General features: G+C 41.7%; 1 protein-coding gene across 1 annotated transcript in view; it reads right to left on the minus strand.

Annotated features, from left to right (window-relative positions):
• LOC135093218 (protein PRRC2A-like) overlaps window positions 1-15,000 on the minus strand; it is a 66,717-nt gene that overhangs the window by 24,413 nt on the left and 27,304 nt on the right. The window contains exons 3-7 of the mRNA XM_063992204.1: window positions 12,578-12,724; window positions 7,857-7,988; window positions 6,141-6,278; window positions 5,475-5,553; window positions 3,971-4,111 (exon numbers count right to left, since the gene is read on the minus strand). Coding sequence (XP_063848274.1) covers window positions 3,971-4,111; window positions 5,475-5,553; window positions 6,141-6,278; window positions 7,857-7,988; window positions 12,578-12,724 — 637 coding nt within the window. The remainder of the gene's footprint in view (window positions 1-3,970; window positions 4,112-5,474; window positions 5,554-6,140; window positions 6,279-7,856; window positions 7,989-12,577; window positions 12,725-15,000) is intronic.

Below are 15,000 nucleotides of genomic sequence, written 5' to 3' on the forward strand. Positions count from 1 at the left end.
AGGGTGCTGATATTAGAGAAGGGACACTTGGAAGATGGAGGGATATGATAAAGGAGTACATGTGTCAGTGTTCACAGCAGCCAAGCTTTTGAACAAACAAGAAGGGAATATTTTGATGACTATTTTGGAATTTGTTTTCATCAGAATCAAGGACCTAAAAATAACTCGTACATACACTGGAAAAATCCAATTGAATCAGAAGTGGTGAAGATTCACACTCCAGCCTAGGGCAGCTATAGCATTACCCTGATTTTTTTGTATTTATTTTTTTTCTTTCTCTCATGAGTCATCATGCACAGTACAGTGTTATGGTAGTGATTAACATGCATGAATATCATCAATGTGGATATTTTTTGGCTTTCATGTTTAGCTTAAACCTAAAACCTGTCATTCATCAAATTATATTGATATTGTTAAATGCAGTCAGCTTTCAACATCTGCTTGGTTGAGGTAACGCAGAAATCTGTAATTTTTGAAAATTCAAGACCACTAGTGGTGCATTCCCTTAAAAACACTCCTGTCTTCCTAAATCCTTGTTGAAGTGAAAAAGGTCTCTGTACATGTATTTACAAACAATTCATTTAATATTTAATCAAACTAAGAAAAATAATGATGAATGTTGTGTTGTGGCCTCTCACTCCACCTTCCCTACTCCTCAGCATCACCACCTTGACTGCCAACGCTGCGTCATCATCACACGCTCTATCTTTCCGCCTCCACATCGCCACTACTGCAGAAAACCAGAAAACAAACATACATGTTTTGTTGATATAGTACCTACTATGCATTTTTACAAACAAACATGGCAAGGTGTCTTGGGAAGTCTCTCGGGGCCCATTGTGAAAATATGATGACAATGTTAACACAAATGTAGTAACACAAATGTGGTCAGTGTGAGTGAGGGACAGCTGGGCAGCAGTGGGAAATGTACACTATATACGGGCAACAGGAAATGTACACAGTAGGTTGCCAAACACACCCTAAATTAAGAAAACTACTGGGCTGTGGAGAGAGAGAGAGAGAGAGAGAGTGTGTGTGTGTGTGTGTGTGTGTGTGTGTGTGTGTGTGTGTGTGTGTGTGTGTGTGTGTGTGTGTGTGTGTGTGTGTGTGTGTGTGTGTGTGTGTGTGTGTGTGTGTGTGTGTGTGTGTGTGTGTGTGTAGTGGACTCAGTTAATGTTGAGCCTGCAAAAGTTAAGGGCTGACTGTATGTACTTTGGTTTATGGTGGATCTTGTCACAAGCACGTGTGTTATAATCAATAAAGTAAGAAAAAAGTAACACCAACCTATGATAAATCAAAAATTCTATTTACTTTTGGGAGGTGGTGGGTATTCACAAGTGACAGTGTGCCTTGCCTCCACTAACACACCAACACGGGGGATGTGGAGAGACAAGACATCCTGTGATTGCTTGTCTCATCTGTTACAAGTTTACTGAAGAGTCTCCAAATGCTGCCATTCCTTTACATAACAGTTACATGAAATACCAAAATTGTAAGAGAGAAAACTAAGCACATTTACTCTGTCATATTTATCCCCAATTTGACTAAGTATGGAACCTACTTCCTGATGAAATGGTTTCTGAAGCTGCCATACATAAAATTACAACAAAAGCTAACACCTTCCTGTTAACTCACTAAGTATTTATCTCATTTATCTCCTTTCTTTTACTTTACCTTTTCTTTCTTTCATTTCTCACATCCACGTTTGCTCACCGGGCAGACCCTGCTTGGGTCTATATCAGTTTTATTTTCCCCTGATGCCCTTGTGTGGCTTTTCATAATAATAATAATAATAATAATAATAATAATAATAATAATAATAATAATAATAATAATAATAATAATAACCTAATGCAGTACATCTGGAGTGTTGCTTCTGTGCAAAGAGCCATGGTATGTCTGGGAAAAAGACTGGCAACAGGCCCACATTTCTATACATGCAGTGTAGTGTGAGGTGAATGGAAAAAAGGTGAACAAATGAAAAGAACACAATGAGATGTCTGGCCACACTGGGAGGATGATGAGTGAAGAGTCTGTGAAGAAAGTGTGTGAGTGAAGTTGAAAGTGGTGATTAGAGAGGAAGGCTACTTGCAGGATGGAGGGATAGGGTGGAGTACATGTGTGAAAGTGGTTAATACAGGCCAAATGCTTGAAATAAGAAGAAAATGTGTGGACCAGGGGGGTGTCTTTTGTTGTGGCCAGCTCCTGGAAGGGACACTCCCTGAGGACATGAAGCACCACAAACAGATAGACAGACTGAATACTTGAAATGTTAAGATTTTAAATACAATAATTTGAAATATGAAACTTTAAAATGTACCTAGTGATTTCACATCAGAGTACAAAAATCTAGTCTCATTCAGGCAATGTTGGTTCAGTGGTATAGTTCCTATATTAAAGATACACAGCAAATCACAGTGACCACAAGCATGACAACTATCCTTTTCTCCCAATATCTTACATAATCTTAGCATGGTCATATCAAGTGCTAGATACATGATACAAAATTTGGGACAACTGAATGGCAATACAATGCCATGTCAACTGAGGTAGGTGGTCACTTATTACCTACAGGAAAACCTAACCACCCACACTCAGCACACCAAGACTGACACACTGGCTGGGTCAGAAGTTAGACAACCTATCATACTAACTTTCAATGTTCTGTGTTTTGTCTCAATCTTAAGTCCTCTGATCTACACACATCTTATAAAACCTGCCAACTAAATAATGATCAGATCAGAGAACTTCAGGATGAGGCAAACCATGAATACAGGAGATGTTAGTGCAGCAAGTTCATCACCTGCTGCCCAAGACTGTGTGTCATGCTTGCTGGGTACTTCATGGGGGCACTCTGGTCTAGAAGCTGAAAACCTGGCAAAATAAATTCCTGTGACATGAGAATTTTGGAGACTTTTGGTGAGGGAATTAGAGTTTCAGCACAATGATAACCAAACCACAATGAAAAAAGGGCAAAGTTTCAGTCCTCAGGAGCTGCCAGGTGAAGGTCAGCCAGACTCCTGCGGTCCCATTATTTTCCTGTGTTCTTAAAATTAATTATCAAGAGAATTTCTGTATATAACCATCAAGATGAGTAAGGCATAAAGGTAAGTAATTTATAGGCATAACCTCCACCTGAATGCCAACATTCATGCTCTCCTCTGTTATCCCCACCCCCCCAAAAAAAAACTTGCATGAAAATTGGAAAATCTTGGGAAAAAAAAAATGCTGAGGTTGTAAAGGTAGGAAATCATTGGTGATTACTGCAGAGACAGGAAATACCAATAATAATAATAATAATAAAAATAATAATAATAATAATAAATACAAAGGGCAGACAAATTTCCTGAGAAGCTTCAGAAAAAAACAAAGAAAACAAAAAGAATTGTAAAATGAATATAGAAAAAAACACAGAAAAGAAAAAGAACTGCAAAATGTACATAAAAAAATTTAAACACACTTTGAGAAACATAAGGATCACCTCAAGGCCAGCAGCAGCAGCAACAGCAGCACAAAAACTTAACAACACACAGGGAGCCACAGGAAGCCAGCAGGACTGCACAACACCTACACACTCCTGTCACACCTGTCCAGTCATTCCTTAAACACTACACAAATTATTGGACAAGGATGACAAGCAGACATGGACACATAATGTATTAGTGGACACAGGTACATTTTGTTGTCCTTGACCAGTACACCTACATAAAGACAAAATAATAAATAAATACACAAATAAAAAACGTATAAGTAGACAGAGGCACAGGCATATGTATCATGCAGCACCAGTAAATAAAAAATACATTACTAGAAAAAAGTATAGAGAAAGGCACATCATGTATCACGCAGCACCACTGAATAAAAAAATAAATAAATAAAAAAAATAAAAAAAATAAGGGAATTAATTACAACAGACATAGACACATAAGTACCGGGCAGCACCAGTCAGCCAGCGGACGCCCCGACTCACCTGCCACAGGGTTAGGCAAGGCGTGCACAGCAGATGTCCGCACGGTTCTATTCTGATGTCCTTGTCGTTTTCGGCACAGATTTTGCACAGCTGGAATGTGGATCCCATTTCACAGTAAAGCTCATACTGCTCCTGGGTTACCTGTGGGGAGGAATGGGAATGGGAATAGGAATGGGTGGAGTGGAGGGGGAAGGAGGGGTTAGTCTAGAAGGAGTTAGCTTAGAAGATGTTAGTCCACAAGTGAGGTCTCTCTCTCTCTCTCTCTCTCTCTCTCTCTCTCTCTCTCTTTCTGACAGACTGAAATCCTCCTTGAAGTGCAGTCAGCAAAGCAACAAGGGCATACACAACCATACATAAATTTCCAGGCACTTGCTCACACACTGACTTCCAGACCTCTAAGGAAGAAAGAACCAATGCTCACTATACTGTACTGGTTAAGAGTCTCAAGGCAGAAGTGGAAATATAGAAAGAACAGGAGTGAATACCTTAACCTACACCAGGTAAGTCATGCATTCACCAGCCAATCAGGTGCCAATCAAGTGCCATTCGAGTGCCAATCAAGTGCCCTGCCTCTGATCTTTTGTTGTCTCAATCTGAGTTGTGGGTGGTTGTGACTGAGTGGTTTTCAGATCTTCCATTCTCGGCCTAACAAGGTATTAACAATCCTCTCTTATTTCTAACAAGGTGTACAAACAATCCTCTCTCATATCTGTCTCAGCACATTCATTCACTATTCTAATCTCAAAGACACCAATACATAATTACATTCAACTTTCACATGCACTTCTGAGTTGTCTGTGCTTCACCACCAACAAAATCTTTCACTAAACTCAACACTTCCAATCAATTCACTTTTCACATAACTCTCAGACATGGCAATTTCCACACTAATATTTCTCCATTATCCTCTGATCTGGTCTATAGCATTTTCCATATAAGTATTTCTATTATCCTTTCATGTGGTCTAAGCTGATGCCTGTTTCTGGGGAGTCCTTCAAGTAACAGCACATCTCCACTAACACCTATCTGCACATCACACCTCTGTACAACCCATCCCAGTCTTTGCTTCCTTCTTTCACAAATAGTTACTGGCTGTCACCTGGATCATATGGTGCCTTAACTCATCCTTCTACTTCTACACAGCATTTCTTAATTCTTCCACTTAGATTTGCTTATTATATTCAGTAAAAATGATGCCCTAGACTCATACCCTTCTAAAGTATTCTCCTGTTCCCTATTCTTCCCCTTTCTAGGTACCTATTCTGTATAATACAACATACTGACTACTGTATTTCACAGCTTACAAGACACCATTTCTTTTTATTTCTAATTATTTTTTATTGAAGTATATCAGTATATGGTATACAAGTCAATTTTCTATACTATTATACTCAAACAAAATGAGTGTCTTATAGGTTGTCAAATATGCCATTGTCTACACAGTGACGTCTACTGATCTAGGTTTGCTACAGTACTGCAATGAAAGAGATTGTGCCATGCTCACCTTAATGTGGTCCTCTGGTGTGGCTTGTGCTACCCAGGTGAGGTCTGGATTGAGGTTTCTCCCATCTGGGTATAAATAACTGCAAAGAAAGAATAAAGTCATCACCAAACAAGAGGAAACATTCCCTCATCACCCATGATCAGTGTGATGGGTGACAGGACATGAGTAAAGCTGCTGTTCTGATGGCGTTTTGCTGCTTATTGTCCTTATGAAAGATATACAGTAAGCTCATGCCACTTCATTGAAAACCACTGACATCTGACAATCCTAATCTAGTGATGACAGTGATACTTAATATTCTATAGATTATGAAAATATTATCAAATACACACACACACACACACACACACACACACACACACACACACACACACACAAATCCTGTTTTCCCTGACACACCACCACATACCACAGTCATATTTCCCCCTACATCCTTTCCTCACTCAATATACTGTCTGGTCCTGCTGACACACCACCACACACAACAAACCCACTGCCTTCTATATACTTTTCAGATGCAAAAACTACATATCCAACACATCACCACCACACACCATATCCAATACACCCTCTACACACACAACCACACCAACCAACACACCACAAACACACACCATAACCTCACTGCTTCCACCACCCAACACTGCACATCCTATCCACACTCACAATCCTTCTCTGTGGCCGTCGAGGAGTGCCTGACAGAGGGATTTGTTCTGAGGAATGGTCTGTAGGATGCTGCCGTCGCTGGTCACGTAGCCGATGGCCCACTGACCCAGCCGCGTACACGACAACCGGAACACGTAGCTGCAATGACACAAGGAGACACACGGAGTAAGTCGGTGGAACACTCTTATGGTTACGGAGTGAATGTTTTCTAATGGTTTGAAATGTGTATTTTTTGCTTCTTTTCTGTCTATCACCTTGTCACTGCTATTCGTCACTTTTTCACTATCTACGACTTCTTCACCATTTCACTATTCTCCACTATCCATCACCTCTTCATCACTTCACTTCATCACTATTCATTACCCAGTCACTTCACTATATCTCACTTTTTCACTGTCCATCACCTCTACACCACTTCCCTTTTTCTCATTAATACATCACCTCTTCATCACTTCACTATTGCTCACTTCATACCTATCCACCAGTCGCATAATCTGTACTCTTAACCAATATATCCAACCTGTCACTCATAATCTCTCACCACAAATCCATACTAATCTCACCACTAATCTATACCAATCTCCCATCACCTCATTCCTTAGGGTCACTCACCTCACCTCACTTCACCTCATGTCACCTTTTCTTGTCACTCATATCTCCTCCACTTATCTGCCACACTCTTATCAAAGGACTCTCACTTTCCTCAACTTTCCTATCTCTCACCTGTTAAAATGCTATCTGCCTACAGTTTCCTAATAGTGTTCTTATAATATTTCTGTATATTTTAGGGGATTAACATTCCTTGTAACTTTGGTGTGTGTGTGTGTGTGTGTGTGTGTGTGTGTGTGTGTGTGTGTGTGTGTGTGTGTGTGTGTGTGTGTGTGTGTGTGTGTGTGTGTGTGTGTGTGTGTGTGTGTGTGTGTGTGTAGTTCTCTCTCTTATCTTTTAGTTCATTATATTTCCAGCTTAATTAAAACTTCATCTCTCTCTCTCTCTCTCTCTCTCTCTCTCTCTCTCTCTCTCTCTCTCTCTCTCTCTCTCTCTCTCTCTCTCTCTCTCTCTCTCACCTTCCCTCTTTCCACAGCCCCTAAGCTTTACCCTTCACTCAATGCAAACATTTATCTCTTCCTTTGCAAACCAATTTCTTGCACTTAAACCCCAAAATCAAGCTTTTTCACTTTCTCTGCATCTCTGGCACATAATATCCTCATTCTCTATATGGCCATCTGCTTAACCACCTCAGCTAATCTCCTTCACCTAGACCCCCTCCTTTCATCTGTCTCCTCTCTCTACTTTTTTTTTTATATACTTTCATATCTTCACCAAATGTCCCTCAATTTGGGGAGTCTTATTTCATCTTCCTTATTTGTTTTCTTGTCTAACTTTATCTTCCTGATCTATATGCAAAATCTGTCACCTTCATCTGTAAAATCATTCATCTTTTTTGGCTCTTCATCTATCTCTATTACCTCAGTTTTTTCAATGAAGTCAAACCCTCAACCTTCATGTTACTCTTAGCCAACCTCCTGTCAGTACCTAAATCACTCACCTTCCTGGCTCTCTCATCTCTACCACCTCAATGAAACAACCCTCAAACTTCACGCTACTCTCCCTCAATCAACCTCCAGTCAGTACACAAACCACACACCATCTTCGCTCTCTCCTCTTTATCATCTCACTGAAACACACCAGCCTCCAGTACCCCAAGTGGCTCACCTTCCTGGCTTGTTGATGTATTTTTGTAACCTTGCCTTGACCTCATCATACGTGAGAAACGCCACATAGCCCGGGTGGGTGACAGCAAGGATCTGCCAGTTTCTCAGCAACGTTGGCCAAGGCTGGAATAATCTGTGGACAAGATGAGGAATGATGGGTTAAAGAACGGAGGGTGAGAAGGGAAGTCAGTGAGGGTAGGTTAAGATGGACAGGAAGGAAAGGGAAAGGAAGGGACAGGAGGGAAGATTGGGAGATTAATGATGCGTAAAAGAGGGAGTTACAGTTTGCGATGTCAATGTCCTGCCTTCCTGTGCCCCCACTTGACCTAGATAAACTCGAGGAGGCAGTAGGCACCTGCCGAAACGATAATTACTCCCAGTGATGTCTAAAGCACTGGATCAGGGGGTGCTGTGAACTTATCATTAAACCCAGCTGTGACCTCGCTGAATGTTTCCCTTTATATCTCACAACACAAGGGGCCAGTCAAAGCCTGCCCTCTAAAGACAACTCTCTTCCTCCACACAAAACTACAAGCACCTAATAACACACACACCCTTCACTCAAAATTTCAAAATTCATGGCGACTCCTACACCAGCCTCAGTCTCCATCTGGAGAGGGGACCACACATGTCCCCAGTCAGACTGCCCTTCTGACAACGACCCTAAGTGTCTTGACACCCCCCTCAACTTTTTCTTCATTAACTTCTGCAACATGCGTGGTCTAAGATCTAATTTTCAATCTGTAGAACACCACCTCTCCTCTTCTAAACCTCATCTTCTTTTCCTCACTGAAACTCAGGTGTCTGAGGCAACTGACAGTAGCTGCTTTTCTGTTCCCCTCCTACTTTCTCTATCCTCATTTTTTATCCAAAGCTGGATGTTGCATTTATGTGCGCAACAATTTAACCTGCTCTTGTGCCCACGCTCTTGAATCTTCTGAGTTTTAAACCATCTGGCTATGACTACAGAGTCACTCTCAAACTAAATTTATCTGTGCTGTATACCTCTCACCTAACTCCTCTGACTATAAGAAACTCTTTGACTACTTCACTTCCAAAGTGGAGCACAATCTGACTCTTCCCTTTTGCAGAGATCTTCATTCTTGGAGACTTCAATGTTCACCACCAGCTTTGGCTGTCCTCTGCCTTCACTGACCATCTTGCTGAACTAGCCTTCAACTTTGCTATCCTCCACTACCATAAGCAATTGGTGCAGCACACCCTACTCATATTCCTGACTGTCTTGGAGATATGCCCAACATTCTTGACCTTTTCCTGACCTCTAATCCTTCTGCTTATGCTGTCACCCTCTCTTCTCCACTGGGCTCCATTGACCACAATTTCATATCTGTATCTTATCCTATTGCTCCAATCCCTCCTGATGATCCCCCTAAGTGAAGGTGCCTCTGGTGTTTTGCCTCTGCTAGTTGGAGGGACCTGAGGAGGTATTTTGCTGATTTTCCTTGAAATGACTACTGCTTCCATGTTAGAGACCTGTCTTTGTGTGCTGAGCGCATAACAGAGGTGATAGTGTCTGGCATGGAGGCATACATCCCTCACTCTTTTTCCTAAACCTTCCAAACCTTGGTTTAACACAGCTTGTTCTCGTGCTATACATGACAGAGAGGTGACCCACAGGAGGTACTTAAGCCTTCCATCAACAGAATCTCATACACTTTATATTTCTGCCCAGAACCATGCCAAGTCTGTTCTCCAACTACATAAAAAACTCCTTTATTAACAGAAAGTGTTAAAATCTTTCAAGATCTAACTCCCCTCATGATTTCTGGCATCTAGCCAAAAATATCTCTAATAACTTTGCTTCTTCTTCTTTCCCTCCTTTATTTCAACCAGATGGCACCACTGCTATCACATCTATTTGTAAAGCTGAACTCTTCACTCAAACCTTTGCTAAAAACTCTATCTTGGACGATTCTGGGCTTGTTCCTCCCTCTCCTCCACCCTCTGACAACTTCATGTTACCTATCAAAATTCTTCGTAATGATGTTTTCCATGCCCCCGCTGGCCTAAACCCTCGGAAGGCTTATGGACCTGATGGGGTCCCTCCTATCGTTCTCTGAAACTGTGCCTCCGTGCTTGCACCTTGCGTAGTCAAACTCTTTCAACTCTGTCTTGTCAACATCTATCTTTCCTTCTTGCTGGAAGTTTGCCTACATTCAGCCTGTTCCTAAAAAAGGGTGACCGTTCTAATCCCTCAAACTACCGTCCTATTGCTTTAATTTCCTGCCTATCTAAAGTTTTTGAATTCATCCTCAACAGGACGATTCTTGAACATCTATCACTTCACAACCTTCTGTCTGATCGCCAGTATGGGTTCCGTCAAGGCCGCTCTACTGGTGATCTTCTGGCTTTCCTTACTGAGTCTTGGTCATCTTTTAGAGATTTTGGTGAAACTTTTGCTGTTGCCTTGGACATATCAAAAGCTTTTGATAGAGTCTGGTACAAAGCTTTGATTTCCAAACTACCCTCCTACACCTTCTATCCTTCTCTCTGTAACTTCATCTCAAGTTTCCTTTCTAACTGTTCTATTGCTGCTGTGGTAGACAGTCACTGTTCTTCTCCAAAATCTATTAACAGTGGTGTTCCTCAGGGTTCTGTCCTGTCACCCACTCTCTTCCTATTATTTATCAATGACCTTCTAAACCAAACTTCTTGTCCTATCCACTCCTATGCTGATGATACCACCCTGCACTTTTCCACGTCTTTTCATAGACGTCCAACCCTTCAGGAAGTAAACATGTCACACAGGGAAGCCACAGAACGCCTGACTTCTGATCTTTCTAAAATTTCTGATTGGGGCAGAGCAAACCTGGTATTGTTCAATGCCTCAAAAACTCAATTCCTCTATCTATCAACTCGACATAACCTTCCAGACAACTATCCCCTCTTCTTCAATGACACTCAACTGTCCTCCTCTTCTACACTGAACATCCTCGGTCTGTCCTTTACTTATAATCTGAACTGGAAACTTCACATCTCATCTCTAGCTAAAACAGCTTCTATGAAGTTAGGCGTTCTGAGACGTCTCCGCCAGTTTTTCTCACTCCCCCAACTGCTAACTCTGTACAAGGGCCTTATCCGTCCATGTATGGAGTATGCTTCACATGTCTGGGGGGGCTCTGCTCATACTACTCTTCTAGACAGGGTGGAATCAAAAGCTTTTCATCTCATCAACTCCTCTCCTCTGATTGACTGTCTTCAGCCTCTCTCTCATCGCTGCAGTGTTGCATCTCTAGCTGTCTTATACTGCTATTTTCATGCTTACTGCTCTTCTGATCTTGCTAACTGCATGCCTCCCCTCCTCCCGCAGCCTCACTGCACAAACCTTTTTTCTTTCTCTCACCCCTATTCTGTCCATCTCTCTAATGCAAGAGTTAACCAGTATTCTCAATTATTCATCCCTTTTTCTGGTAAACTCTGGAACTCCCTGCCTGCTTCTGTATTTCCACCTTCCTATGACTTGAATTCCTTCAAGAGGGAGGTTGCAAGACACTTATTCTTCGATTTCTGACTACCGCTTTGGACCCTTTTATGGGACTGGCATCTCAGTGGGCTTTTTTATTTATTGGATTTTTGTTGCCCTTGGCCAGTGTCCATCCTACATAAAAAAAAAAAAATCATTCTTCCACCTTACTGTCCACCAATTTGTTGTAATTATGCAGTAGTTAATTATTCCTCCACCTTCCTGTTTGTCTGTATGATAAAGACTTAAATACAGAAAGTCAATGTCCTATCTTCTCATTTGTCTATTTAATGTATTACACTCATTAAGTCACTACTGTGTCTTCCAGTTTGTCCATTATTTGTATATAGTTACCATTAGTGAAAGTCAGTCCGCAGCATTTCTGTTATAACACTTAACTCTTACAGTCTCTCTCCTTCCTTCCTGTTTGTCCGTCTGATGCAAATGACATAAAGTTAAAACAATTCCTCTGTCTTCCTGTTTGTCCATTCATATGACAACCATTATTAAGTCATTCATTGTCCTGTTTGTTCACCTGTTATATGGTTACAGGGTGCCTCAGTGTGTGTCACGGTGCTCAGTCAGGTGCTTGGTGTGTCATGGAGCTAAAGAATGGTTCTAGGTTTCCTCTAAAATACATGAAGGTTTTCCTCTCCTAGTAGGACCTTCCATTTTACTCATGCACTCACTTGACAAACTCAGCGCTTCTCATTGCCTTAAAATAGCTGAATTATCTTACCATATTTCTCTTCACCCATTCCACCACTCCACACTTCATCCCACTCATACAAGTTATGCCATATCTTTCAAACACACACACACACACACACACACACACACACACACACACACACACACACACACACACACACACACTGCCTAGTATAGTGGTTAGCATGCTTGGCTCACAACTGAGAAGGCCCCAATTCAAGTCCCGGCCACAGTGAGGCTGACGGGTGAGCCTCTTGGTGTGTAGCCCCATTCACCCAGGAACAAATAGCTATGGGTTGTAAGTTGAGGGGTTGTGAACTCTAAGCTCTTTCTGAAGGTCTTTCTGAAGGGCCAGCTGTGTGACCACCAGACGACCATAAAAAAACAGAGCTCTCACCCTCCCAGCTTGTCACTCCACACATCCCTCTCAGACAACTCATTCCCCAGGGCACTCTTGACTGCACCCCATATTCCACGTCCAGGCCCTCATCCACACATCCATGCCACGCAGCCATGCCTCATCTTACCTGGTGAATACATCAAACTCAAAGTTGGAGATGTAGTCGTTACAGGTGAGGTCTATGGTGGACTTGAGTGCCATAGCCTCCAACCCTGGGCCGATGGGGTGCACCTCACTCAAGGTGTCTCGGAAGTATCTCCAAGGCACCACCGTTCTGTTGAGGGAGAGAGACCAGATGAGTGAGGAACGCAGTGACTGAAAGGATGGGGAGGGAGACCAGGTGAGTGAGGGATGTAGAGTGAAAGGATAGGGAGGGAGACAAAGGGAGGGAAGGGTGGAGGGAATGATTGAAAGGGTGGGAGAGAAGGAGGGAATGCAGGACTAATTGGGTGGATGTATGGCTGAGGGAAGGAAGGAAGTGAGTCTGGGAAAGTGGGTAGATGTATGGATGAGAGGAAGAAAGAAGTGAGCTTGGAAAATTAGAGAAAGGAACGAAATTCACATGATTAAGGAGAGTTACTGGATAATGAGAGAATGGTGGTGGAGCAGCAAGGTGGTGGTGCTGGCCAGGGGTACCAGAGAGCACTGTCCCTCCCATCAAGACTGCCACAAGCCAACACCAAATACACAACCCTTGGGCCACAAGCAGATGACTTACCAGGGAGCCACGCTGGACCCTCGACAGAAAGGGATAGACAGACAGGCAGATAGATAGACTGATTTGAGTGAACACAAAATACAGGCTAAATAAAACATGAAGAATATAGATCAATTTATGGTCCATATAAAATCGTCAGAACAACATTTACATCACTGGATAACTTGATAAAAGAAAACGTGAAAATGAAACAAGCACAAAATAACCGTAGTAAAATAAGAACATGACAAAATTTGAATATTGTAAAAGTAAAATATTAAGCCCTATGTAAAGTTGTGACTTAAAGACAAGAGCTGCAGACAAAAGAGGAGAATAAGTGAGCAGAAAAGGAATGTGGTGGACAGTAAAAGGAAAGGAAAGCAAAGGGTATAAAGGATTACAGTATATGGGAGAAGAGTTGCCATGTAAAAGGAATCACTGAAATGAGAAAGACACAAGAAATATATAGGTAGTAGACTCAGAATTACAAAATCTTACACTTCTGAAAGCAACAAAGAAGGATGATAGTCTCTCTCTCTCTCTCTCTCTCTCTCTCTCTAGGTATAAGAACAAGCCCACTTATCACACACACACAACACACACACACACACACACACACACACACACACACACACACACACACACACACACACACACACACACACACACCACAGATATCAACTCCTGAGGAAAGACGCACTTTAGATGTGATAAAATTTAATCACTACGACAACACCTGTACTGATTAATTACTACACTACTAATTCTCTCTCTCTCTCTCTCTCTCTCTCTCTCTCTCTCTCTCTCTCTGCCTGACTCTTTGGCTGAGGTCATTAGCTACAGGTTGAGCAAGAGGTGATTAGCTGGAGTTTAGATGCCCGCTTAACATAGTGGCCATGTAATCTTTATCAATATTATAGGCTCATGTATTTCTTAAGTCCACAAAATACGTCTCTCTCTCTCTCTCTCTCTCTCTCTCTCTTATATATATATAATTTTTCCCCCAGTGACTATGTAGAATCCTTGTCAAATCCACTCAAATCATCAGAATATTCTTGAAAACCCATGCAAATTTTTTTATACACCGTTAAATGTTGCCTTAAGAAGAAATGTTGAAAGTTTAATATGCTCTTAAATTTCACGCAACTTTTTATACACCCTGTTAGAAGGTTGCCTTGAAAATAGATGCTCAAATGTTTAATGTGCTTCCATACCTCATGAAGAAGACTGAGGGATGCTAAAAGACTTCACACCAGGACAATAACTCTGTACAGTCAAATGGGTACTAAAACAGAGGAGAGGAGTGTGAAAGTAAGAGGACACCATGAAACACACACACACTAATAGCTATATACTGAAAAAGACTAAACCAGAGGGAGAGGAGTGTGGTAGTGAGACAGGACACCATGAAACACACACACTAATAGCTATGTAATGAAAAATAATGACTAAATAACAAAAGAAGGATGTGGTAGCAAAACAAGATATAATGAAACAGCACCACTAACACCATGCACTAATAAACAAAGAATAATTTGGAGGAAGGAGAATGTGGCATTGAGATAAGACAGGATACAGCACCACCACTAACACCTCTGTCCTAGAAAATAAAGCAAAGATGAGAGAGAGAGAGAGAGAGAGAGAGAGAGAGAGAGAGAGAGAGAGAGAGAGAGAGAGAGAGAGAGAGAGAGAGAGAGGAATCTATCATGTGCATCACCTCCGTCGTCCTCCTTGCCACGCTCTGCTGACCTAAGAACACGAGAACACAAGAAAACACTTCACTAAATCTCATCTGTATGTTATTAGGAGGAGTTGTTTGTTAAAAGAGCAACATTATACTGCTATGCTTCAAC

This window comes from Scylla paramamosain, chromosome 42 (assembly GCF_035594125.1).
Source record: "Scylla paramamosain isolate STU-SP2022 chromosome 42, ASM3559412v1, whole genome shotgun sequence".
NCBI lineage: Eukaryota > Metazoa > Arthropoda > Malacostraca > Decapoda > Portunidae > Scylla > Scylla paramamosain.